General features: G+C 39.1%; 1 protein-coding gene across 5 annotated transcripts in view; it reads right to left on the reverse strand.

Moving 5' to 3' along the window:
• Positions 1–20,049, reverse strand: part of camk2d1 (calcium/calmodulin-dependent protein kinase (CaM kinase) II delta 1) — a gene marked incomplete at its 3' end in the record, with an annotated part of 103,977 nt that overhangs the window by 8,212 nt on the left and 75,716 nt on the right. For 2 of the 5 annotated variants that reach the window (XM_079184713.1, XM_079184714.1), the window contains exons 7-14: positions 15,749–15,851; positions 14,355–14,438; positions 13,449–13,543; positions 11,770–11,892; positions 11,455–11,538; positions 11,169–11,211; positions 9,360–9,400; positions 2,526–2,574 (exon numbers count right to left, since the gene is read on the reverse strand). In XM_079184713.1, coding sequence (XP_079040839.1) covers positions 2,526–2,574; positions 9,360–9,400; positions 11,169–11,211; positions 11,455–11,538; positions 11,770–11,892; positions 13,449–13,543; positions 14,355–14,438; positions 15,749–15,851 — 622 coding nt within the window. The remainder of the gene's footprint in view (positions 1–2,525; positions 2,575–9,359; positions 9,401–11,168; positions 11,212–11,454; positions 11,539–11,769; positions 11,893–13,448; positions 13,544–14,354; positions 14,439–15,748; positions 15,852–20,049) is intronic. The other 3 variants (XM_079184715.1, XM_079184717.1, XM_079184716.1) reach the window with 3 other exon arrangements.

Below are 20,049 nucleotides of genomic sequence, written 5' to 3' on the forward strand. Positions count from 1 at the left end.
AGCTCCATCTCTGTATCCCTGGGTACACTAGTAAGCAGTGGCAGGCCGTGCATTTTATACCTGGACCTTCACTTCTGTCCTGCAGCTGAAACACATATTCATATTAAACCGTTCGGAACAAGTCTTACGAACCAAACAATACGTTTGAATAATACTAGTGCATTTGGAAAATGCAGAAGCTTAAATTGTGGGAAATATAATGTTTTCTGCGCTCACTAGGAGACAGCGGGCTGTGACCTCTGAACCCGGAACAAAAAAAACAAAAAACAAAAACAGCTGAGTTACCGCACTGTTCTGGGAGGCTACGCTAAACTACCTTAACGGGAAAACGACAGCGGAACACGCATTCTGCTACACACACGAGGGCCATTCAGATATTAGATGTAAAAAAACAAACACAGGTGACTTACCAAATGCTGTTCACTTAAAGACAAACTCCATCCTCCTTTCTTTGTTTACAAAGAGTTTAATCCCACGGTTAAATCCCAACTCACAAATCCGTTTCTCCTCCTCCTTCAGCCATTGAGTGTTAAAAAAAAAAATCTACACTGAGCTAAATGCAAAGAATTTCATAATTTCTTCTATATCTTTCAATATGAAATCTTACTACTCCGACTAAGCCACTGATGGCTACTTTAAATTTCGTTTCATAATAGTCACGTGCTCGCCCACTGACCAATCACAGCACACAATGCATCTCACTGCAGCACTGCTCCTTAAAACCTACGCGCTTGTAGGCCAGCTAGCAGCTCTGGCACGTCAAAGAATACGCCCAACATGTCAAACTAAAGATCTGATTGGTTGAACACTATGACAATCAACAATATCGTCCCCATTCACTTAAACTACAAAAGTGATTCACTTTGTGAGTCTGCAGGCCTGGGGCCTCTCTTCTACCTAGAGACACAGAGGTGAAATCTGATTGGATAAAAGCTCTACTTAAAACAAGCTGCACTGGAAGCAGAGCAACTGAGGAAGACAGTAGCTGTGCAATGAGAAAATAAGATAATGGGGAAAATATTGTGTGCATGTAGTGTATTTAAGAAAAATTAATAAATTATAAAATAGCTATAACTTTGTGATTCTGTTTAGGCCAGCAGTGAAGGCTTTGCAGGCCCTGACGGCCCGCCACTGGTAGTAAGTAAGTAGCTCAAACTGTAAAGGTTATACAAATGTCAATGTTTGGCTACATTCAGTACCACCATTTCAGCAGTATTCATTCATCTTTTTGTAACAACCTGTAATCACAATATTTAAATCTTATCTCATATATCTCAATATATGATCAAGTTATGATTCCATTGAAAGACGATAAATGATCATGTTAAATTAGCACCAAGCCGTAATAAAATCACCTGCTTAGTACGTTACTGCCTCTAACTTTCAGCCAAGCAAATACCGACCACTGGAGAGGAAATTAGACTCTAACAGGAAGCCATCAACCATCCATCATTTAGATCGGTGCAAATGAGTCACAATGAAGAAATAACAATACTATCTGCCCTCATTGGAAGCGACAGTTTCTCTACAAAGAGCTTACTGCAGCAATCACAATGGATGTCAAGATTAAAATCCTCCGTTAATTTCATAAAGATTTCTCAGACTCTTTTGTGGGCTGAGGCTCTGATTGGGGTCACAAACGCAAGAGAATAATAGCAGAAAGACATGATAAGGGAATAATGTCTTCCTCTGAGAAAACTGAAGAGATGCTACTGAACATTATCAGAAGTATAGATAGCAGGGTAGAGCGATTTGAATCCAATCAATAACAATGGAGGCCGCTATACAGGACAGTGCCATGTGTATGTACTGCAAGTATGAGAGCACATATGACACACACACACACACACACACACACACACACACACACACACACACACACACACACACACACACACACACACACACACACGGGAAAGATGTGAATGTGAGGAGCCTCAGGGAGTTAGAAAATGTTCAAAGTATAAACACTTTTACAAAATGTTAAAAATGTGAAGAGATTCAAATCTCATTTGTCTGTGTCAAAGGTCAGTTCTGTAATGAGCAATCCAAAAAACACAGACACAATCACAAATCAATTCCACTCTTTGGACAACTACAACAAATATCTCTCATGACCACTTCACTGAGCTCAAGCACAGAGGTCCTCCTCTTTCTCTTTGTTTTACTGGAGCCTTTGAACGGCCAGCAGCCACAGCAATCTGTGCTAACCTCAGCACATATAGGTAACGACGAGCGGATACAAGTTTTGGGGCGGAAATCGCACTTGTGGTAATTTGGTTCAGCATTATGTGCATCGATCTCCATATCGTGTATTCTGATTGTGGCTGCTTTTACCTGATGTTGACCCCCATACCGAGACCCCCGGACCGTGATGGTTTAGCAGGAGTACACAAACCATTACAGCCCTAATTCACATCGTAACCCATTTCATGTGTTCAACCAAAGTACCACAAACAGGGGTTCAATCGGGGCCCTCAGCTAACAGAAGGGTAGCTTGTATTGGTTAGTCTGATCGTCCCTACCTCTCACATCCTCGTCCTCAATGGTAGTGTTGGCGCTCTCACTGGACTCCTGTGAAGAGACACATGAGTATTAGCAGCCAGACATACAAGCACAAACATCAAACATACTGTATCATTGCTGTATACACTACATACATACAGGACTGTCTCAGAAAATTAGAATATTGTGATAATCCCCATACGTGTGATTTAGTTTACTGAACCAAGCTGAGTGTTTTTCAAGGCTCAGGAAACCCTTGCAGGTGTTTCGAGTTAATTAGACGATTCAAGTGATTAGTTGAATACCCTACTAGTATACTTTTTCATGATATTCTAATATTTAGAGATAGGATATTTGAGTTTTCTTAAGCTGTAAGCCATAATCAGCAATATTAAAAGAATAAAAGGCTTGCAATATTTCAGTTGATTCGTAATGAATCCAGAATGCATGACATTTTTGTTCTTTTAATTGCATTACACAAAATAAAGAACTTTATCACAATATTCTAATTTTCTGAGACAGTCCTGTATATGCCACATCTGCTGTAAGCTCATGTCAGACAATATTATTGGCCCGGCCAATTTGATTTGTCGATACAGTAAGTCTAAAAGGTTAATGTTGAAGCAGGAAGTCAGTCTGTAGACTGTGCTGGATGTTGAGAATGGATCGTTTGGGTAGTACTTTATACTTTATGCGACAATTGTCCTTCTTAAGAAGTTTGGCTAACCTGCAGGTTTGTTAAACTGTCTGATAACTTGACTGCTCGAGTTTTCTGAACCCTCTTGACTTCTTTTTAGAGATGTCAACATTTTCACAGATCTCAGCAACAAACAAGTGAGTACCATCTTATTATTACCAGTAGGAATGATGGGGATAGGTAGTATCTCACGTTGCATGTACTTGTACAATGAGGTTATCAACAATACTAAAGAGCAGAATATTGCATTGGTACAGGTGATGCATTCAACAACAAGCTTATGTATGATAATAAACAACACTTGCACAATAACACATAATGTATGCTATACTATGAGCTACAACACCATCATGTCACTACACAAAGCAAAAGATACGAGCATGCACGCGTTCCCACACTGTCGTCTGAAGGACTCCACATGAGAATGTAGATCCATGGTTTGGCATGCTCTTTATTTTGTTCCAACAACATGCAAAATCCCTTTGCCACACAACCATGAAACATTTTACAATGACAATGATAGTACGTGCCTTTTCAGAAGATTAAACACTGGCATGTATGATGACACAAACTCATTTATATGTTCAGATCTTACATGGTAACAATCACATACATATCCAGAATAGTAAATACAGAAAAATGTACAAATACTTTATGATTAAGTCAAAGAATTACATGCAAGCGTTGATAACAGCATGCAATATTTCACAGAAATACCAGAGTCCCTTGTTTTATCACATGACGTGTTAAGTGTCCAATGGCACAAACATCATCATCAGAAGCAATACTGAGGCTCTACTCATCAGCTGCAAACTACAGTTTCAGACTGATCAGCTGTATACCTTGTTTCCATCAGCTGGGTTGTGGATAACAGTGGTTTGAGGCTCCTGATTTGAGAGGACCATCAGTAGGAAGAGAGGTTGGTGCAGAAAGGAAGTGAGTTAGGAGGAACGTTAGACAGAAAAGCATTTAGCAAGAACAGAAAAGAAAAACCACAAAAATGCTGAAGGAAGAAGGGTAAATTGACTAAATTGCTATTTAGGATAAGCAAGTCGGCTCAAACAGAATCACTACAGCACTACTACACACACACGGTTCCCTGAATATCAAGTATATCAAGTCTTTGACCACAGATGGTCAAGTCTGACCCGACACGGACGACAACATGACGATCACGGACATTAAACACAGACACCATGGCAAAGATCGTCGTAGAATACTAACTTATTTTTCTACAACTAAAATATCCAAGAAATTGTTGAACGTTGAATATAAAAAGACAGGCATTTGTCAAATTACACACAACTTAATAGATTAATCAAACATATACCTGTATTACTCTAAAAAGACGAAAAATCATCAACACTGGATAGAATAGAGAAATAACATGTAAATATTCAGGATGGATTTCCTGCTCACTTATAGAGCATGCTTTTGTAAAGCTGTTTGCTGTACACTGGAGCTGTATTACAGCTGACATGTGTAACATAATACACTTTGACTAAAATCCCTGAAGGGGAAGGCTGTGCTGCCTGCAGGGGAACTCTCTGTCAAAGTACGGACCATGTTCTCTGACAGGAGTACATGGTCCCTAGTCCTCCTCAGGATTATACGACGGCTGCTATTGCTGTATTTGTGCTGTAGGTGTGCATGTTTTCTACTATAAAGAAGTGAAGGGTAAGGATGTATGGCATTGTTTGCATAGACAGTGTTTGGATGGCCGTGGAACTCTCCCGGTTGAATTACCAATATTATCAGTAGTTTGCAACTGTGTCAGATTCTTGTAAGATAAACAATGCAAAAGAGAGTAACCTTAAAACTCAAAAGAATAGCTCAACATTTTGGAAAAAACATGGGTTATTCTTCTCTTTCTATCAGTCTCATGTCTGTGCGCTTCGAAACTGGAATCCGAACGTGGTTAGCCTAGCTTAGCATAGAGACTGAAAGCAGAGGGGAACAGCTACCCTGGTTCTGTTTAAAGTTGAAGAATATAAACTGAAATGTAAAAATGACAACTTGTGGTTTTACGGGGAGTTCTGACATGTAGCTCCCTCTAAAACCACAAATTCCCATTTTGACATTTCTGTTTACATAAAGCTTTAACAAAACATGACACGTCATCATTATTGATATCAATCTTTTCACCAGCAGCAAATATACAAATGGGTATTTACAGAGGTAAGACATACTGTATGTAGTTTGAGGAGCCACTTTCACCTCCTCAAACTACATACGTATAAAGATCTACTCAGGAGCAAACCAGTGTTGTCTCCAGTTTGGTTGAACGTAGCTTGACATGTAATGGCGCCAGTGTTGCTATTAGAGCCACCATCAACAACAAAGGAAAACACAGCCCATGTACAGCAATGTGGGAATGCAGTAAAGCAATCCAGAAGTGCATGTGGACAACTCATGTTACACAATTACTTCTTTGTTACTAAAGACATCTGTGGTTCTTAAGCTTCATGGAGCAAAAAACAATCACCACCGACAATAAAGTGAGAAAGTAGGGGTCAACAGGGCTGTGTGATCGGGACAGATGCCACTGAAAGTATGGATAGAGACAGATTAGACAGAGACAGTCATGCAAACGTGCGGGCAGCAAGGCAGGGAGACAGAGTACCAGAGAAGGAGTGGGGACAGGCTCTTTGGGACTGGTGACCACATTGGCCTTGTTGTTGATCTGGAGTGACAGAGTGGACAGACAGGTAGACAGACGGGACAGGGCAGAAGTGACAAGACTTAGTGTTCAAACAGTCACTCTTCAAGCAGCTGCTGTGGAGGGAAAAGTGGAACGTTGTTGCTGAAGCTGATGCATTGTTATCAGAGACAAGCCTGCTCACAGAGCTAGATGAAGAGAGACAGCTAGTCTGGAGTGAAACAAATGACCCAATTACTCTGTAGACGGACGATGAATTAGGTAAAACTCTGAACTGACTTTTCTACTCTTTGCATGAGTACTGTCTTCTGCATGTACCACAGTAAAATCTAATTATGATGTTCTGTTTTCTGCTCATGTTGCTATGTTATGGCAACTGTGGCTCAGCAGGTAGAGCGGGTCGTCTTCTAATTGGAAGATCGGCAGTTCATCTCGGCTCCTTCAGTCCACATGGGTTATTCTAGAGTTATTCTAGAGGAGTTGATTGTGAATATTTTTGAGATTGTTTTGCCACCCAGCCCTATTTTATTTATGTTATATATTATATCACTGTATTTTTCATGTGGTGAAATGGTCAAATATGGTAAACTAGCCTACAGTGTTTCAAAAATGTAATAGGTGTATAAAGTGGTGACCTGTAATGAGTCATTAATATTCAGGCCATTGCAACATCCTTCTTAAGTTATGGTACTATTTTACCTCTCACTCTAAAAAGGTACAAGGAATACAGGTTTGGAAGTCATCAGCTTGATACTACTGACCACAATTTCTCCAAGATGTCTTCTCATAGCGGGTCACACAACATGAATCTGGCTTTTTAATAACAGCTGATTTTCCAGTTTGTACAAGGTTGGTTTTTTATTACACAGATGCTCTTCCAAAGTGTGACGTCTGGGCTTCACACTCCACTTCAATCAGGAACAGCAGCCGGTTTGTGAGTCTATGTCTGAACTGGCCTCCTGCAATAATCACATGGGGCCAAAAAGCTACGGTACCAGGGACAGGCATCGCCATTGGTTCGTCTCAAGCAAGCGTAAATACACAAACATTTCCGAAAATTAAAACCATTAAAGGGACTATGACGATGCTACAGATGCTGAATTGCAACTTGTTGTAAAATCTGAATTAAGTTGTGCATTTAATTCCATTATCAAAGTAATAACTGGATTTGGTGAAAGTTTCATATATTTAAAGTCTGTATATCTCAGTCTGGCACTGAAAAACAAACATTTTGACAAAATAGTTTATCGCTGTCCTATGTCCTCTTTTCACGCTGATGGACGATGAAATGAAAGACTTTTCAGTGACTCAACAACAATGTGTGATTGTTGCTCATTTACAATACCACGTGCAGGGCTGTAGCCAGGATTTAAGAAAACACTTTGTTCATGAGTCCGAGTCCAAGTCCACCTCCCGACCTGCCCACCTAACCCCCCCCCCCCCCCCCCCCCCCCTCAAAACCTGGATGCGACATTAGAAAGGTTTTATTACAATTTAGTCAGTGTTCAGTTACGTTTTGTCCAAAAGTAGATCTAAATTACATAAAATAAGTCTTTGAAATCAATCCTAAATCTATTAAGTAATGGTTAAATAGCGGTATTCTCTGTGTACTGTTTATTCAGTCATGCAGTGCCTCCCCAGCTTTAAGCAGCATTGTGGTGGGATTTAAACACAAGGGCTTTCTACTGCTAACTAACTACCCACTGCAGAGTCCAGTCTGGCTAACAAGCAGCAGCAGCTTCAGGCCTACCCTCACATGTTCGACCGCGTCCGTCTTCCTCTTCTGCATTGAGCAGCCACAACACAACAAGAGAGAACATGAACCTACGTATATATGCCTCACTGTGCGCACACACTCTTTCAAATGTAGAGGCTCATTTTCCGATCAATATCAACCCACAAAAAGTCTCAAATTTATCAGTTGAAACCAAACAATAATGATTAGAAACCATATTCAGTACAAGATATTTGCTCATTAAGGGACTAGTGTGCTGGTAAATGTAGTCTAAAGATGGAATACATTTCTCAGATCCTCTTATTCTCCTAATCAACTTCAGCTTTAACACTGATTGGACGTCCACATAAAAAGTGGCGAATGTTCCCTTTAAGAGCCGGTGTGATACTTCTCAGCCTGTTTGAATTAAAAAGGTGAGGTGGGTACTTAGCATGAGAACAAGTAATTATAATGATTGAAAAAGACAAATAAATGACTGCCATCAACAGGAGCTCATCAACAGAAAAAGAAACACATGAATCATTCAGGCAGCCTTGATTAAAAGGGAAATGAGCCTTTGAAAGAGAAGCACTTCAAGATGAGGCAGTGGGATTCAGAGGATCGCAAATGTCAAATCGTGAGATAAGAAATTACCTCAAACTCTGCAACTAAGATTTGTAACCTTTTATTAATCAATGCTTTGATTTACTAAAGAGACATATTAGTTGGTGGAGACCAAAAACAACAGCTCTAAAAGAGAGAATATTAAACTGATATTCATCAGATGCAGAGAAACATGACTTAGAATGAATATCAATGTTGCTTCATTGGTGCTGAATGTGTAAATAGACGGTTAGCCGGTTTCGTTTTCTGCCCTCCGAACAAAAACCTGCATACAGCTGTAAATAACATGCATTCACTGTTATATCATGTGTTTCTCTAGTCGCCTCCCTTTCTTGCCCTCATTGTTACTTTCTATGTTGTGATACTAAAGAGCCTGCTATATATATATATGTTGTTGACAATGTCTGTGCAGATAATGTGTCACATTAAGTAAAATCTACATGACCTACGTACAGAAATGGAAATAGTCCACATTTAGGACAGTAGATTCTCTAGAACCACCAGGTTATAATTAAAAGTAATTGGAAACAGTTGTTTTACTTTAAGCATCCCTTGTATTGGGATGGTGGTACGAGGGAGACGACCCAAACTTTTGCCATCAAATTGAAACTCTCGGCATCGCTAGACACCACAAGGGTAAACTGGGAAAATGCCTTTTCTGATATTTGGGTGATGTGACAGAGAGTCTGGCTTATCAACATCCTAAACAAGAGAGAAACTGAAAGACAGATTTAGAAGTCGTGGGTGGTGATAGGACACACACACACACACACACACACACACACACACACACACTTTCCTTGGTGGTCAATAGAGGATTTTCATCATATGACAGCTGAGTGGAGAATGGCAGAGAGATGAAGCCAATCTCCCACCCTTTACTCATCATTTAATCATCGGTTATTAGTTTCCAACAGCTTCTTCTGCTCAGACAGCAGATGTCATTGCTTCTCTCACACAGTGAGAGACAATGCAGAGGGATACTTATTGGGAAAAGCTTGTCACACCCATTTGGCCAAGATAAATGCACTCCTATTTTTACCAGAGCAGTTCATTGACTACAATGCTACAGTATTCAAAGAACAACCTGCTGTGTGTGATTTTCCTGTTAAAGGAATGAAAACAGAGCAGTGTGAGAGTGAGAGGGGAGCGGAACTTACTTTGACGCCATCTGCTTTTTTGTTCAGCAGGCTCTTGGCTGCTGTTGAGAAAAAGATTACAATGCAAGGAAATCAGTGTCCAGCTAGAATTAACGCACGCACGCACGCACACACACACACACACACACACACACACACACACACACACACACACACACACACACACACACACACACACACACACACACACACACACACACACACACACACACACACACACACACACACACACACACACACACACACTTAAAAGCTGGCCAATTACTAGCAACCTGAAAGTGGGCCCTGCTCAGACTGAAAGCAGAAGAGAGAAATGTAAAATCAGATCCGTCTCAGCTGTTTAGCTTCTCTTTCTCTCAACATAAACATGCTACAGAAACCTCCATGACCTGTAAGGAGGGAGCTAAAATCATGCGTTTCTTTGAGTTTTGAACCACCAGCTTTTCAGTTAACAAGCAACATCAGTCTGAGACACAAGCAGATGATTAGTGTGGGCAGGGAGAGCTGCACGGTGGTTCCTGCACCCTCTTATAGTCAGAGGTGTTTATTGACACGAGGGAATGGCATTGACATAGAATACCTTTTAGCAGCCATATTTTAGGAACATTTGTTTAACCATAGTTATTACTAAAAAAAAAGTGTTATACAATTCATAATACAAGGTACTAAAAATCACCCACTGTCCCAGACTGTAGAGTCACTGAACCAGAGGTCAGACAGGATCCCTGGTACTGTACATAACTAATGATTAAATACATTTAACAAACTAGTCTTAGTATATATATATATAAACACCTTTAAATAATGTGTACACATATATAAACATATTATTAGACAGGTGTTACATATATACATCTGTACTACTGTAGCATTATTGTAGCATTAGTATTTACATATTCATATCACAAATTATAATTATGTGTATAATATTCTATACAGCTTCACTACATGAATATACACAAATACATTATCAAATACATATGACTAATAAGATAGAAATTATAAGTCATATTTACTATTATTAATTATAAGTGATAAGTAAACTTTTGTCTTGTAAAATATACAAATCGTGGGTCTATATCAATAAAATATAAAGACTTGGGCCTATATTCATAAAAGGGTCTTGTGTCAATAGAAGCTAATTGCACAACCTACCAAACTCCATACTCAGTAGTCTGCTTTTATTGTCCACCACCTTCTGATCATTTGCTTTTTCCAGAAGCAATTTAGACATTTTGGAATTTTGATACATAAAACGTTTACTTTTCCTTCAATATGGCCACCAATGGATGCCTCATGTCTGCTGAGAGCCCACTGCTGGTGCTTTAGTAAACATGACCTGCCTGAGTACCAAACCTCACTGTGAAAAAGAGGTCTTACCTTACATGAGTTACCACACAGGGGGAGGAAGAAAAAGACAAAAGTTAACACTATGGTCACTGTCATAACATGGCCAACTGAACGTACAAAAAACATGGACTTGAGTAAAACAAATGTAATCTTGACTCATTTGTCATACAGAGAAACATCAATAATGTTCCACTCGGTTTGAACATCTTGCCCTTTAAAGGGACCTGAGGATGGGACTGCGTCGATCTGTCTCGTCTCTCGGTCTCTGTTGATAACAACTGAAGAATCTTATTTGCTGCCCTCAGAATAGCAGCATTTAAACAATACATAAAAAACATAAAGACAGAGTTAAGGAGGTGTCAGCAGGGCCTAGCAGGACAGCATGTAGCACGGTCTTGTAAGAGACCAATATTTTAGAAAGGACTAGCAGGACATCAGTCTTCATCAGTTCAGTCCTACCTGAGAAGTTTCGAGTTGCCAGCATAGTAGTCAGGATAGCACCCTAGGGAGAGAGACATGGACACTAAGAGGGACAAACTCCTTTGTTTACATTGCCTAAAAGGTTAGTGATAATTAATTATGATTATTGTGATTCTGCCTATGACTTTATAGCATTTATCAGAGCTAAGTGGACCAGCGTTTTTAAAGAAAAGACCAAATCTATTAACTTTCACATGAGAGTTGAATGCAGCATGTGACCAGTAGGTCTGATGGATTTGGCCCATCTTGAATAGTTGTCACTCACCTTGAGTTTCCTTCTCGCGTTGAATTTCTTCAGGCACTCCACAGTTTCCTGTCTGTGCATCATGGAGGCCACCGTGGAGCGTTGCTGTAAACACAGAGACACAGTGTTCGGTGTTATAAGGTTTGTCCACAGGCATTTCTTTTGTTAGGAGAAGAGCTGTTTGATTGCATGTAGAGATGACTGAAAGAGCGGATGTGAAAGTGTGTCTGTCTGTGTGTGTGTGTGTGTGTGTGTGTGTGTGTGTGTGTGTGTGTGTGTGTGTGTGTGTGTGTGTGTGTGTGTGTGTGTGTGTGTGTGTGTGTGTGTGACACCTACGCAGATCCAGGGGTGTTTGAGTGCATCAGTGGCGGTCACTCTCTTGGCTGGATTAATGGTGAGCATCTTGTTGATCAGGTCTTTGGCTTCTGGAGTCACTGTGTCCCACTCAGGAGAAGGGAACTGTTCGAAGAATGACGTTACAAAAAAACTATTTTAACATCTCAACAACCACTTAAAGTGTTTATATTTATCTACTACCTGGATTATGTCTCCATGTGATTTAACAAGATTAGTGTTCATTAAGACGTTATAAAGTGTTATTAAAATGCCATGCATGCCATTCTTTTACAGAAACAAGTAAGTTGAGGTGTCAATCAATATATATATATATTAGTGCTGGGCGACGATTACAATTTTTTAGCTCAACTAATCGCATGATTTTTTTGCGATTAATCACAATTGTTATGCGCAAAGTTCAATAATGAATTCAAAAGTAGTGTATTGCGCACTTTTATTTCAAAAGTGCTGCTGTATGAACAAAAGTGCAATAACATTTGGTTTGCAAACACTGATTGTTTGCAAACAATAAGGTTCTTTTTAACAGCAGTATTCTCTTTACACAGTAGCAGTTATAATACTGTTATAATGATTCTGATAGTAGATATTCAGCCGGTGTTCACAACTTTATCTTCATGTGTGTAAGAGATGCAATTTTAAATATACACCTTGAAAACTGCAAACCTATCTACGTCAAGTTTTTTTGTTAAATTTGTTAAATTCTCAGTAGCAATAACTACAAGATATGCTTATTATACATATTACAAACAAAACACTTTAAAAACTCTAAAAATAATAATTTAAATGAACCATTTCTTTTTTGCTATTTTGGTCAGACATATGCAACGCTGATTACCGTAATATGTGTGGTATTTGTTATAAATGTACGTTGGTACATAGAGGGTGATAAGAGGCTGTACATGGAGGGATTTAGGACCCAGGGGAATGTAGGTGAAGGAAACAGGAAGAGACGGAAGAGACGCCACACAAACTGGCGGCTGTTCACCGCTCATCAGGATCCTGTAACGAGACGAGTGCGCGCGTGCGTGCGTGCGTGCGTGTGTGTGTGAGACAGGAGGGACAGACGGTGACGGAGTGAAGGGGGGTTCCTTTTCTTATAATTGTTTATTTTGTTCTGCACAACTGTTGTGAAGTCCACACATAAAGTATAAAAGGAACAAAAGCAGTAAATGCTCTCCAGTAGGACAGAGACTAATTTTGCTGGAATCTGACCCGGTGGCACAGATGGCACCTACATTGTTTACATCCATGTTTGCTGGCTCGCAGTCATCTTCCCCTTTTGTTGGCACATTGCTACTTTTCTTGAAGTGTAAACAGCCAACAAATGTAGAGTTGTGGAACAACGTGAAAATATTGGCAAAACAGTGCATCGTGTCATCTGTGTGCTCAGGTGTGTGCATGTACAACACGGGGACCCACTCATCAAAACATTGACCAGCACATAGTGGTGCAAAACATCGGAGGGTACTTCTCTCATCAGAAAAGTCGTTTTTGTACCAGTACCAAAGTGAGGTTAAGTATTGGCTCTGATAATGAAATGTTGAAAACAAAGACCAGTGCTATTGGAGTGTTTGTGATGACGTAGCACATCCCGACTCCGCCCCGGTTGCTTTTACACATTGATTTAAAGAGAGAGTGTGTGTCAGTATAAAACTCACATCATAAGCCCCAGCTTTGATCTGCTGGTAGAGTCTGTGCTGGTCCTCATCCCAGAATGGAGGGTATCCCACCAGGAGAATGTAGAGGATCACGCCTACACACACACACACACACACACACACACACACACACAAAATCAGTGTGATCATTAAATACATTTCAAAGCCGACTCTCTGAGAACCTACAACTGGTGGTAATGCACCAATAAGCTGAATGCCATCCGCCGTAAAACAAGAACAACATACAACAATGTTAAGGACTCAATTATCACATCCAACAGTCTATAAAGTTGTGGTGAAACACGAGGAAATTCAAGAAAACTTATTTCAGTTTTCTCTATTTGCATTGTGTTTTTGTATTTGGTTGTGTTTTCTCTATTTGCAGCATTTTTCCTAAATGTTGTGCATGTGTTGGTGAAGATGTCTCTGGACCACAATAAGATGAGAATTCAAGAAGACAATTATTTAGGATTTCTAAATAAAGACCAGTGTGGTAACAGACACACACTAAGTGCTTGTGTTTGCTGGTGTTACCAGAGAAGGTGGTTTTTGATTGGCTAGACGGTTTCCAGGAAAAGATGAAAGGGCCTCTATCTGAGGACGAGACAGGCCGACCACAAACACAACATGGGCTATTGTGTCTGTGGACTCGGTGAGTCAGCACAGGTGTGTTGAAAGGAGCATGTGTGTTTGATATCTCAGGTCCAGGTGGCCTGGATCATCACAAGTGTGTAACGAGCGTCATAGGCCAGCTCTCATACATCTATGATCCTTCTCGTTAAACTGTTTTAGCACTGTGTATACTATGGATTTGACTGTTTCATGCCATGAAGTCTGTGTACAAATAAAAATAAGCAGCTGCTTCCCTCGGCCTCCCCCAAATCAACAGTTAGCTCAGGGTCTTACCACATGCCCACATGTCTACTGGCTTGCCGTATGGATCTTTCCTCAGCACCTCTGGAGACAGGTACCCCGGTGTACCGGCAAAACCTGGAACACACACACACACACACACACACACACACACAAACACACACACACACACACACACACACACACACATATAAACACACCATACAACTATCCATCTATTTTAAGAAAAGCTTTGATAATGTCACTCATTAATACATTTGTTTAGCCCGATAAGGAGTTCTCAACCTGCTTTATTTCAAAGTCTATCAAAAGCTTTTAAGGACCCTCTTCTAAAAATAAAACATTTCACTGTAGCTAAGGTTCAGTGGTCCCATAAAGTGAAGTTCATGAGCCGAGGTTTGTGACCAGCAACATGCAGCATACTTGAAACTAAAAAGCCTTAAAGTAGCAGCAGACCCTTTGAGACGTAGTAGAACTAGTACTAAAGTCAGGAGATGAAGTGAACTGGTTCCAGATGGAGGCTACAGCTGAGGGGAATAGACCAATTATTTCTCTGTTCTACAGGGAACATGGAAAAGAAATAGGTCTGAAATATGTCCAATCCAAAGTTGATATAGGAGCCGAGAGCAGTGGCGCACCTAGTCTCTTTAGATAGGTACACAGGGCGTCATTGGTAAAATAGCATAATTGAAAATTGAAGGGGTTCATTGAATTTTACCATTTAAGGAAATACAAAACTAGGACAAAAATCTCAAAAGTTCAGTTTTCTTTAATCAGCTCAGTAAGACCTTTCCTGAGAAAAAGTGCTGAAAGTTACATTATAATCTGAGAGAAAATCAAACATTTAGAGAGGTCTGAAATAGGATGCGTGCATCCGAGAGGATACTTTATAAAAGGGGATGGATTTTTGAAGTAAAATGATTCTTTAGTGTGTACATATGTAATTATAAATAGATATGTTTACAGGCATTGCATTTTCTATTTGTGTAAGGACCTGGAACAACTACTGTTTGACTATGAAGCATGAGAACTGATGACCACCCACCAGCAAAACAAACTGCCTGTTTAGAGTTCATTAAACCCATAAACCCCATCTATATGATAGAAACCCATTCGTGAAAATATTAAAATCATAATAATCACACCTGAAGAAAAACAAAAAAAAAACAATAGTATCCATGATAATGGGCCTTTTGGTTTTGGGCATTTTTTGACAGAACTAAAGGTCCCTACACCCCTAGACCACCGACACTTTTAATTCTAATTAAACTATCCTAGAGCTATGTATATTAGCTCTAACATTCCCATTGATCGATATTATTATCATTATGGCATAAGCCTGTAAATAAAAGGAGTGAAAACTCACAAAAAGCAACCAAGATTCATTCATTCATTCCAAACTCATTTAGAAAGTTGCATATACTCACCGAACCATGCCTGCTGGTCTCCCTGCACCTCAATAGCCAGGCCAAAGTCTGCCAGTTTGACCGCTGCCCCTTTCAACTTGCTGGCTAAGAGCAAATTCTCTGGCTTGAAGTGAAGAGACACAGAAAAAAAACATTCAGTACCTTGCACAAATACAGTGATATCATTGTAAAATAAATCATGACTGAGGTAAAGCCTTTCAGATTTTGTTGTGTTTTTGTTACGGGCAGCTCAAAGGCTTTTAAGCAGCAGGAAGGGCGATCAGAGTTCACAGAGTGATAACATTGAAGACGGATGTCTCACAGCGAGTTTGAGCAGTTAGGACTAATAACTGAGCTAGAGGCCAACTGAAGCAGCTGTCCAGTCCGAAGGATACATGTCAACTGGAGTCAGAGTCCAGCCCCCACACACACACACACACACACACACACACACACACACACACACACACACACACACACACACACACACACACACACACACACACACACACACACACACTAAGCCAAGTGTGCACCGTCGCTCTACCCTAGTCGACAGGGAACTTGTGTTTCTGCTCATTTTAAAAATACTAAAATGGAATAGTAAATTTACTTTTAAGGTCTTTAACCAGTATATTACTTCAAATGTGCTTTTTAATTTTTTTTAAAGAAATTGCCAAGAGGGGACTTGCATCTTTGAGTGATGTCTTCCTATCAAAGTGTGGACTTCACTATATAGTGGAGCTGCATGCACCTATTATTTCACCTAATGAGTCTTTTTTTAACCACAAAAACTGTTTCTTTCAAAAATGGATAGTTAAACTTTAATGTTATTAGTATTTAGACATTTCTCTGTGATACCAATATTATAAAAATAATCATGGCAACTTTAAATGAGAATTATGTTTTAACTACAATCAAGTAAATTGGATGCATGCACTTATATCACAGACTGCAGTATTAGTAACAAATTTACTTTATCTAACCTTTAACCATATAAAACATTACATTTTAAAGGTTGATCACAAGTGTACATTACGTGTAATTTTCTCCATGGGGAATTCATATTCTGCTGGGGAATTGTTAGTCATTTTTATGTTTGGAATGGTAAATTATGCCCTTTAAAGGGGTTCCCTTCCTCCTGTGGATTAGATTTCATTTTGTAATGGCTTTTAATAACCCAAACGTAGGCAGATTTTATGATCTCAAAGTTAAGTGTCAAATCAGCATGAATGTATGTTAACACCTTACCATACCGTACCATTTTACATGAGTGACAGAGGATTAGAGGTGACATAAAGTTGTCTTCTTAACCATGACATGAGAAGCTTCAAATCAATTTTACTCTGCTGTCTGTGTCCCGACTAAAATTTGATCATATAAAACATTTTGAAGTTACATTTAAAGATTGATCACAAGAGGAAGTGTAATTTTCTTCGTAGAGAATTCATATTCTGCTGTGGAATTGTTCATTTTTATGACCTGTTTGGAATGGTAAATTATGCATTTTAAAGTGTTCCCTTCATCCTGTGGATTACATTTCATTTTGTATTTGCTCTTAATAAGCCATTTGTAGCCAGGTTTTGAATCATGCGTCGACTACACTTTTTTGTTGCTGTTTTGGCATCTTCAGGGCATTCATTTTAAATTAATTTATGAATATAGCAAGGTCAGATTAAACATACTGATTCACTCTTTTTTTAATACGGATAATTTGCTGTGCTAATTTGCTTCTTATTCATCCATAATTGCATATCGATGTTGCTTCTGTCAGTCTTAAAAGTGCAAGAGGGGACCTACTAGTCAAATCTAAATCGTGTATATTATAAATGCTTTGGACAACACACATGTGGATACAATCTTGCATTGCTGGAATTTATCTTGCAGAGAAAAAATATTCTATATTGATGTGAATCAATTAATTGTCAGAAATGTTTCCTTAACATGTACAGTTTAAATGAAATAGGAGTTAACATTCTAATGATGGAGTTTTTATTTTATTTATTCATTATTTGTCAGTTGCGATGGATAAAGACTGTGTATGCATGCACACAGACATGCATTCAGTTACCAGCAGTCTGCAAGCATTCTTGCCTATTTCAAAATGTCTGTGTGCAAGTAAACGATTCAATAAAGGTTCTCTGGCAAATTATTTGTTGCTATCCGCAGAGACAGAGCAGTAAGCAATATCTTTACGAAAGCAAAAGGTGATCAAACGCAGTTTTTTTTGTCAAACTGTGTCACATGACAACACAAAGATTGTCTGTTTCTGTACTAGTGTAGGAGTGTGAGCGTCACTCCATACCATTTAACAGTGGACCAGTGTCATTATGTTCAGGTTAAGAGGGGACTTCAGTCATTCTGTACCAGCCAAGCGGGAACCATTTTTTCTGTTTTAGAGCACAGAACTCCATACATAAAGTCCTCTTTAAAGGTCTGCATCTTGTTGTGCTGGTTCTGAGAGAGGCTGTTGGTAACTCCATCATTACACTGAATAGTTCAATTCGCATTTCCATACAAGTTAAACTGTACATGCTGTAGAAGCATTTCAGTTGAAAAAAATAGGATGTAAATACCCATAATGACCAACTTCTGCTGAGGATCAATGTGAAATGAATGTAGCATTGGTTGTGTGACTTCTACTTCATGCAAACTCTATTAGATAGCCTAAAATATGTTACACCATCTCTATTCTCCAATAAATATCAATCTTTATGACATAGATTGTAGCCGACAGAAAAATAATTTGAGCATTTTTTTGACTATTTCAAAATGTCTACATGCAGGTAAATTATTCACTAGAGGTCCTCTGACAAATTATTTATTTATTTCTGTACCAGTGTCATTTTGTCCTGGCAAAGAGGGGACTTTATTTGTTCTATTTTGGAGCACAAAGAAAAACAAAACATAAAGTCCTCTTTTCCTCTGCATTTTGTTATGCTGGTTCTGAACGAGGCTGTAGGTAAGTGTATTGAAGGACAGATGATAGCAGGTTGTAAGGCTGTAAGGGCAGGAAACAGTAATTATCATATTCAAAGCCAGATTTATATTGGCTGAATGTAAGTAACTGCCCATTCACAACAATGGCTTATCATTCTGATTTCAAACCCTGGGCAATAGCATTTAAAAATATATAATTTCCCTTAGGAGTTAAATGAACATCGTCACTTAAAAATAGCTCAGATTTGTCAAACACTATGTTTGGATGCTGTACTGTCCTCCCATTACTTATTTTTGTCTAGGATGAACAACATGAAGTGTTGACTTGACTTTTCTGAAAAAAGAAATATAATAACTGGTGACTAAGGCCGCCAATAACTGTAAGTGTACATTTTTTTTACTTAATTTGTATGGATTATATGGATAACTTCATCATCACCATCTTGTAGAAATTGTTCTCTCAAAAATTGCAAAAATTATAACTTTAAAAAGGCACCTGAGACTTTTGAATAGATATACAGTCAGGGCCATAAGTATTTGGACCATGACACAATTTTTCTAATTTTGACTCTTTACAGACTCCAATGGATTTGAAATGAAGCAGTCAATATGTGGTTGAAGTGTAGACTTTCAGCTTTAATTCAATGGATAAAACTAAAATATCACATGAACCTATTAGCAATTACGACCATTCATATACAGTACGCCACATTTTCAGAGGCTCAAAAGTAATTGCACAATTGTCTGACAAACGGTGTCATGGCCAGCTGTGGTCGGTTCTGTCACTATTTCATGACAAATGATGCAGACAATAGCATTCAAAATGTCAAATTAGCATTTGGTAGCTGGTCCATGGAACTCTCAGCATGCGGACCAAAAAGGTGTCAATGCGAGTGAAGGAGGCCATTGTTAGGCTGAAAACACTTAACAAACCATCAATCAGATAGCATACACATTAGGATTGACCAATTAAACAGTTTGGTACATTCTTAAAAAGAAGGACTTCATTGGCAAGCTCACCAACACCAAAAGGCCCAGAAGACCACGGAAGACATCTAAAGTTGTTGGTTGCAGAATTCTTACGTTGGTGAAGAAAAACCCTTCATAACATCTACTGAAGTCAAGAACACTCTGGAGGATGTAGGCGCATCATTGACAAAGTCTATGATCTCCATGAATCTAAATACAGAGGGTTTACAACAAGGTGCAAACCACTAGTAACACTGAAGAACAGGAAGGCCACATTAGAATTTAACAGAAAACATCTGAAAAAGCCTGACCAGTTTGGGAACAAGATTCTTTGGACAGATGAAACCAAGATTAACTTGTACCAGAATGATGGGAAGAGAGAAGTGTGGCGAAGGAAAGGAAGGGCTCATGAT

The sequence above is a fragment of the Pholis gunnellus genome (assembly GCF_910591455.1).
Source record: "Pholis gunnellus genome assembly, chromosome: 23".
Taxonomy (NCBI): domain Eukaryota; kingdom Metazoa; phylum Chordata; class Actinopteri; order Perciformes; family Pholidae; genus Pholis; species Pholis gunnellus.